The 8,188-nt window shown below is 38.8% G+C and overlaps 1 protein-coding gene across 1 annotated transcript; it reads left to right on the top strand.

Annotated features, from left to right (window-relative positions):
- Positions 1 to 151: 151 nt before the first annotated feature.
- On the top strand, positions 152 to 7,928 carry LOC103146324 (group 3 secretory phospholipase A2-like). The gene is made up of 7 exons (XM_007564194.2): positions 152 to 1,160; positions 2,480 to 2,612; positions 3,195 to 3,329; positions 5,180 to 6,138; positions 7,104 to 7,233; positions 7,379 to 7,498; positions 7,624 to 7,928. Exons 1-7 carry the CDS (start codon positions 629 to 631, stop codon positions 7,805 to 7,807), a joined length of 2,193 nt encoding a protein of 730 aa, XP_007564256.2. The 5' UTR covers positions 152 to 628; the 3' UTR covers positions 7,808 to 7,928.
- Positions 7,929 to 8,188: the final 260 nt, after the last annotated feature.

The raw sequence follows: 8,188 nt of genomic DNA, 5'->3' as shown, positions 1-8,188 counted from the left end.
TAAGTTTACACAGACAAATAAAACCTTAAGAAAATTGATATGTTCTTTTCTGATGTTTTTTTTTTTTTTTTTGCCTCTGCAAAGAATAGATCCATCAAATCGCAGCAGTTGCTGTAATATAATTATAGTTGCACGTTAAAAAGACTACTTGGATGCTACATAAGTAAATACATTTTCATCACAGTTGGTGTGGCCAAATTATGAAGCAGTTATCGTCAATGTAATGGATTCACAATAACGTTTCAGTGAGTGCTGTAACAGCACCGCTTTATTTGCCATCTTACATATTTAGAGTTTCCATCTAGTTGAGTTCATTCCAAACTCACAGCAATGCAATCTTAGCATCCTGATACAATTTTGGGCCCCATTTAACTTAAAAGCAAATCAGGTTATGCTGTGTCCCAGTAATAGGACGCATACAAAAATAGTCCCATCTATAGGACTAATTAAGGCCTCGCACACGATTTCATATTTCACGGGAATGTGATCAGATGAGTGTCAAATTTCTCAAAATCCACGAACCAATAAGAACACATTTCATTCCCTGAGTTATGTCAGAGTCATAAGCATTTGCTAAGTAAAAAAAAAAAAAATCCCTCCTCAGATCTCAGTCATTGCAAAAGAATGTATGCATGCAGACGGTAAAGGACTTGCTCGCCCACACATTGGGATGGAAAGCGGATGGTTCCTTCGAGCTGTTTTCGTCTTACCATGGCTCGGTTTCTCCAAGACACAACACACACCTGGACCAGGTGTGTCCTGCCTCCGATCGAGTCCAGCCGACGGACACACGCTTCTCACCTTTCTGAGCCACGGCGCCAACGGTGCGCGCTTCTTGTATCTCACCAAATGGTCTGACGACCTGCGGCTGGCAGGCTGCGAAATCTATTCAAATCCAGATGTTGCCGCAGGATATCGGGCCTTCTGCGACAGGAATGAGACCTGGGATCAAGAACTTGTAAAGAAGTTTAGCATCAGTCTGTTGCTGTTCCCGGATGCTCCGTGCGCACTCGTACGTTCCGTGGTTCCCACACCGGAGCTCACCGGGCGGAGAAGGACTGATGAGACAGAGAGGAAAACCCGGAGGAAACGATCCTGGATATTCCCAGGCACGTTGTGGTGTGGCACTGGAAGCAAAGCGGCCGGATACGAACAATTGGGTGAGGATGTTGAATTTATTGATGCATTTAAACTTGGGTTGTTGTTTTTTTTTGTTTTTTAGCTTTTTCTGTTTGAGATATTACAGCTTTGTCTTCTGGCTCTGGTCTGCTCTTGTTCCTTCTATGCACCACAAATCTGGAACAAACTTTCAGAAAACTGCAAAACAGCCGAAACATTGAGTTCCTTTAAATCTGCACTGAAACCCCAGCTGTTTAGAGTTACTTTTGAAACATAACCATGAAACATTAATCAATAATCTGATGTGTAAAATGTAATGTTGTTGACTGTGTGTTCTATGATTTAGCATTTTTCTATTTTTATCATAAAAAGCGCTTTAAAATGCCTTGTTGCTGAAACGTACTATACAAATAAAATTTGATTGATTGATGGACTGATTTGTTATGGTATATAGCCTACAGCTACATGTGTTCTGGGAGAATGGAAAAAATCTGGGAAGATTTTCCATTTATCTCATATGACTGCAATGAAGTGAGGAAAAAGAGTGCAAGGCAGCAGCACAGCTATTCTCCCCTTGCATTTTTTTTTATTTTATTTCAAAATTTGTCACATTACGAAGGTAAATGGAGCTAAATACAGGGCAGTCCCAGCAGAAAGCCAATAAAAAGCGGCAAAAGACTTTATTCTGGGGTGGAGGTTCACCTTAAGGCATCTGGCCCAGTAAAAGTCCAGATATATGCAAAATTGGGAATCTGTGACAGCACTTGAAAATGAATGTCCACTGTCTCTCCATGTACATTCTTACTGAGCATGAGCTGATTTGAAAATACAAAAAGTAAAAAATTGACAAAATACACATTTTCTAGAGTCGCAGCTGTAATAAGACCACAAGATGGCAATAAGAAGTTCTGATTCAGAGGGTCTGAATACGAATGGACACCATCCATCCATCCATCCATCCATCCATCCATCCATCCATCCATCCATCCATCCATCCATCCATCCATCCATCTTTTAATAAAAGTTTTTAATCCTTAGACAAAAGGATGGGAAAAAATATGCACCAGGTAACATCTATCCTTTTCAAGTCCCAATGTGACAAAATCTGCAAAGGGCGTATGAGTATTTTGCAAGTCATGGTAGATGTTCCAATGTTTTAAAAGAGAAATCAAATATACATTATTGATGCATTTACCTCTGCAATATTTTTCTTTTCACCTTAGACATGTTGGGTTTATTTCAAAACCGCTGCCTCCCACCTCAAAATCAATTTGAATTAAAATCATGTTAACTGAGCTTAAATCTTGAACTTTCTTCATGCAAACAGCCTTTGACATCAAGGTCCCGCTCTCGTTCGCAGGCATGTTCGAGAGAGCAGATAAGTGTTGCCGTGAACACGACCACTGCTCAGACATCATCCCAGCTTTCACAGTGAATTATGGAGTCTTCAACCCCAATTTCTTCACAGTCTCACACTGCGAGTGTGACCAAAGGTGAGACTCCGAATGCACCACTTAAAGTGAGTTCTGGATTTCATACATGTGTGCCTTCTGGGAAAACTCCTGCAAGCAGTAAATTACATCCCCTCATACTGCGCTGGCTGCACCTAGGGATGCTTTGAGGCGACATGTTGGAAGTTTTATGGTTTGACATCCTCATATTTCATTCAAAAATTTGAAACACGCTTAAGAAAATCTGGAGATGTTTTTTTTTTATTATCAATTTAACTTCATGGCAACGTCTTCCAGGCAAAGTGTTTCTTTCAAGAGTGAACATGTTTTCTATAATGTCAGTCATTCAATGGGCATTCCTTTCTTTCCATCCATCCATCCCCCCCCTTTTTTTGCAGTGATTGAGAATCCTGTTTTATTCTGAGATCACATCTAATATTGAAATCTGCACCACATCATTCCTCTACTTTTTTTCATGTCAGTTTCCAAGATAGTAGATTATTATTCAGCTCAAGCAAGTACAAGCTCAGAAAAAGAATAAAACAAGGCAGCGGTACGGAGCTCTTACATGGTATTTGAGTGACTGAATATTTTCTTAACCTTTGCCTGCTCTCCGTTTGTCAGGTTTCGACAGTGCCTTCTGGGCATGAACGACAGCATTTCAAGTATGGTGGGCTACAGCTTCTTCAACATCCTGAAGGTTCCCTGCTTTGAGCTGAAGCAGCTGAAGCACTGCACACAGATGTACTGGTGGGGGATGTAAGCGAGGCAGACACACTGATGCTGTTGCTTGGACTGCATATTTATAGGCAGAACATTTGTTTTTAAGAAAAACAGGAATTTTCTTCATGGAGATGTTGAACTAAGCCACATTTTTCTCTCAAACTTGCTAAATAAACTCTAAATAAAGATTTTAACCATGTTTTTGCTCTGTAGGCTTATCTTGGTGTCAAGGAGAGTAAAAAAAAATTAGAAATGTTTAACAGTCAAAGAAATAATGGTCAGAAAATGAACTCTTAAGCCTGAAGAATTTATTAGATTCTTTTTAGAATATAAAAAAAAAATAAATAAATACAATTACATGGATTTCTAAAAATTATTTTGCTTCTTAATTGGTACATCAGGTGTTGGCTTTTAGGTGTCATAAATTAATAATGTTTCTATGTTTTCCCAACACTACACACAGCACTATATAGCATTTTCCCCACACCTACTACAATAAATAACCAGAATTTAATTTCTTTTTTCTTTTTTTTTTTTAGTAATAAAAAAAGGACAAAGATCAAATCTTTACAATGAGGTGGATGGTTGCAATTTCTTGGAAGCAATGTTCTATACTGTGGAACAAAATGTCAAGCAAGTAATTTCAAAAAGTACATTGATATCAGATAAAGGAACACACTGAACCATTTTGAGATACATCTTGTAGCATTACTGTTTTTCAGTAATGCTACTGAAAAACTCACTCTTGGGGTAAAAGTCTTCCTTATTGCCCTTTAATATCAAAACACTGCGGGGTTCTGTAATATTATCTGTCAGAGGCATTAGGAGGCACTGCGAACCACCTAAAGAGCCACAGAGCTGTAGTTTAGACAGAGAGTCTCTTTCCAGTTTGTGCAGTAGACATTTAAGTCATTACTGCCTGAGTTGTGGGTGCATTATCTTATGTTCCTCTGATTGTACTACCTTTCTTTCTCATTTCAAGAAGAACAGTAGAGACTTGTCTTATGTGTGGGTGTATATTGTTTAATGTTTGGTGGATTTTTACCCTTTCTGCTGCTGATATATGAAATAACAACAGAAGCTCCTCCACCAGAGGGCAGAAGAAACGTGGGTGTCAAAAATGCCTCATTTGCGTTGCAGTATGGTGGGTCTAAGTCCATATCCAGAGGTTATTAGTCCTCGAAGCAGCCAGCCCAGGTTTACCGCCTGCTGTTGCTGCATGTCTTCCTCCCTTCTCTCTTGAATATATCCTGTCTAAAAACAGCAAATAAAGACCACTAGAGCAGAAATTTGCATAGCAATCGGTCACTTTCAGAAACTGCAGTTTCCTTTATACATCCTTGACCTGTGATTGTAAGCTGTATATTTTGATGCGATTTTAATGTTAAGCTGCATCACTGCTGCCGTAAGTTCATATTTTAACCTTAGTTTATTTTTAGTGTGGTGTGATTTGACTAGACATACAAAAATATCTTTGAAAAACAAGTACATTTGGCATTATTAGGATGAAAAAGGGAATTTATCCACCAAAGTGGTTCTGTTTCTAAATAAGTGCTGTTGCTTCTTTAGTTTTTTTTTTATCTGTCTAATTAGAACAATAATCAAATGCCAAATCAGCTCTGCACTAAGATCAACACTTAAGAACTAGCTCTTGTAAAGCAGTGGAACTGTTTAATTTGGGAAAACTTTGAAAATAATCAAGAATTTGAGTACCTGTACAGCTTTACCACATTTACATGAATTACTGTACCTTTAAATTAGTCAATTGGTAATAAATATTTTTCTTTGTACTTGAATATGACCAAAAATCCTAATTCATGTTTTTTGTAATTTTCATGCAATCTTTTATTTCATCACTTCACTCTGTGCGTGTTTTCTCTCCGTAGGTGCAAAAAGGCCAGTGAGGCTCCTTATGCCGTCTTCAAAAGCCCCCAACCTTTCAATAGCTCTGATGTTATAGGCAAACATGTTCACACAGACGGCAAGAATTTAACAAGCAGTAAAGATCAGCATTTATCTCAGAGGCCTGCGTCTAACCCTCAGAGGAAGGCGTCGCAATCTAAACATAGATGTGGCCTCAGAGACCCACCTAGAGGAGATACGTTTCACCGCAGAAGGACAAAGGCGAATGGATGCAAAAGGCAAGAAAAGCTCTCTGGAGAAGGACCTTCACAAAAACCCAAAACAGTCAAGAAGGTACATATTTCTACAAGAAAAAGAGGCGACAAAATGAAGAAAAGGAGAAAGGATTTTTCTGATGGTGCACAGAAAAGCAACATTCCACCAGCCATCCCTGCAACTACCTCGACACAAATATCACCTAAAGCGATACCTTTGCATTTTCCAGCATTAACAAGGAGGCTGAATTTTCAGGAAGACTCAACAAATGTCAAAGGAGTAACCAAACAAGCAAAAGATAAAAAGAAAGCCCCAAAGCACGGTAAATGCTGTGGATCCAGCATGTCTGTGAGTGGGGACATTCCTCGGCTGCACTGTAAAATCTGTGTAAAACAAACAGTAACTCCCACAACAACCGTTACGCCGACAAATACATATGCAGGGGGATTGACAGTCAATCATAAGAGAACACGTTTGAAATATAAAGCAGGAACACCCAGCCAGGAAACTCTAGCAACTGTTTGGAGTGCAGCTACGGTTGCAACCCCCATTACAAGAGAACAAAAGATGATGGCCTCGCTTCATAAAAAGGACAAACCACAAAAGCAGTTGGATTTCCATGTATTGTGGAAGCAGGCAGGTCAGCAGCCCTTGGGTCATACTACCACCCAAAGGATCCGTGCAGAGAACGTCCTGGTAAAAAACGATGAGAAACGTAATATGACAGGTGAGTGAATGCGGTTACCTTTGAAGCAAAAGGATGGCCTGCTCACATGCAGCGATTAGACCAACATCAGCTTCTGCTTCTCTTTGTGGTGAATATAAATATTGTTCAATTCTTATTTCTTTTCGGGAGCTTTTTGCACAATCTTCTTACTAAATCCCCAAATGACTCCTGAAATGCCATTTGACTGGTCGGCTTTTAACAGTCTAGGAAATTCAAATTAACTAGTTCATCTGTCAATATTTTATATTGGATTCAGTTGTGACATTACTATTTTATAAGTTCTGTTTTGACGTTTTCTTGTCTCTGTGGGAATTTTCAGTGAATAATGACATGACAGTTTCAGCTTTTTACTGGCAAATACTCATTTCTGGTTGTTTGGCCGAATGAAAACTACAACTAATATTTATTTCAAAATGCTTTACTTTCAAAAATTACTTTCATTCTGACAAACAAGTCTTTTTGTAAATGCATATTCCAATTTACGTGTACATGTACATACATATACCCCCAGTAATATTTGTTTAAATGTTCTTGAGCAAGAACCTCTGGAGTTTCTGCAGCCGTCATCAGGCTTCTGGCCTAATTCTGGATAGATATTTGACAACTCTTCTTGGTTCTGCTAAACACTCTTGTCATTGTGAACAAACACCTAATTTTTATCTTTTCTAACCAAATCTGTTATTAAAAAATCTTTGGCGCCATGTGGAAAGTTACAAATATGTGTAATGCTTTAGGAAGTCACATTTGGAGCAGGCGCTTCTTTCTTGGACAACAACCTTTTCATACATACTAACGCTAAACTGGCTTTTCTATGTTCCAACATCATCCATTTTTTTATAAGACTTTGTGGTTTCTAGGCTGCTCCTGAACCTCCTAGGACATTTCCTTTTGTATAGTTGAGTGAAAGTTTGGATCAGATGGTCGAAACTTCGTTTAAAGATGTTTGTTCGTTTTGGCGTCATCAGATAATGAGCTCCTGTGCCGAAGCCTCAAACATCTGGATGATTGTAAATTTAAAATTCCACCTTTGGCGAAGAAATATAATCTGACAAACATGAAGTCCAAGACAGCCTATCACTGTGACTGCACAAGCCGGTAAAAATGTTTCTTTCACTTTTAATCATATTGCATGCTTTTATTCACATTCCTAAACTGTGATATGTGACTTTATTGCTGCTTGTGAATTTGTCAAATCTAATACAAGACGAACAATCCTGCTTGGGTTTTTCTGATCCCGCAGTTTGGCAGTTCAAATCAAAAATGTAAAGAAACCAAGTCCTCCTCGCTCTCTCTTGAGGGAATTTGTCTCTCAAGACTGCTTTACTCTGCCAAAGGAGAATAAATGTAATCGGACGAAGAGGTATCAAGCCTTAAAGTTCTTGTCTAAGCAACGTATCTTGTCGGAAGCCTACACACAGATTGTCTGTACAACTAGTTAAAAGACTGATTTCACTTGTTGATATATTTTTTATGTTTCCTTTCTAGATGTTCTGGAGGTTTCACTAAGGCCTCTGAACTACATCAAGCACTTAGGAAGAGAGAAGAAGAAAAAGACTCTGCTGCGATGAGATTTTCAACTAGTGGCAGGAAAAAAAGGATTCCTCTCCGTCTTCATAAGTATTGCCTAAGGCTGCAGATGAGAGCGGATATCATGGCACAGCTCAAATGAATATAGACTGAGCTGTGTGTGGTAACTAGGCTGCTTAAGAGCTTCATCATCTTTCATGGAGAACTACTTTTTGAAGATGATTTCATCTTCCACTACCAAAAGAAACAAGTTTTGACATGAATGTGCTTCATGCATTTCCCTTATTTTTCCCTGCTCACAGAAACGCCTTTTTTGGTTTATCATAAAAATAAATGACCCAATATTGTTGCACAAGTCTGAGAGTGTGCCTCCGGTAAAGGTTGATAATATGGAGGGTTGGAAAACTGCTAGTAGGTTATTTCTTGGTGGTGTGGTGCATCTTGTCTGTTGAAATCTTTAGCATGTCACTGTTCAATTGTGTGAAGTTTTATATGTCAATCCATCAGAATAAAGAGCGGCTTC

The sequence above is a fragment of the Poecilia formosa genome, unplaced genomic scaffold, assembly GCF_000485575.1.
Source record: "Poecilia formosa unplaced genomic scaffold, Poecilia_formosa-5.1.2 Scaffold5, whole genome shotgun sequence".
NCBI classification, from domain to species: domain Eukaryota; kingdom Metazoa; phylum Chordata; class Actinopteri; order Cyprinodontiformes; family Poeciliidae; genus Poecilia; species Poecilia formosa.
This window is presented reverse-complemented; position numbering and strand designations above follow the sequence as displayed.

Coding starts and splice junctions, on each gene's coding strand:
- LOC103146324 (XM_007564194.2), top strand. CDS start 629: ATGCATGCAGACGGTAAAGGACTTGCTCGCCCACACATTGGGATGGAA. Junction 2,613..3,194: donor CACTGCGAGTGTGACCAAAG/GTGAGACTCCGA, acceptor TCCGTTTGTCAG/GTTTCGACAGTGCCTTCTGG. Junction 7,234..7,378: donor CACTGTGACTGCACAAGCCG/GTAAAAATGTTT, acceptor CTGATCCCGCAG/TTTGGCAGTTCAAATCAAAA.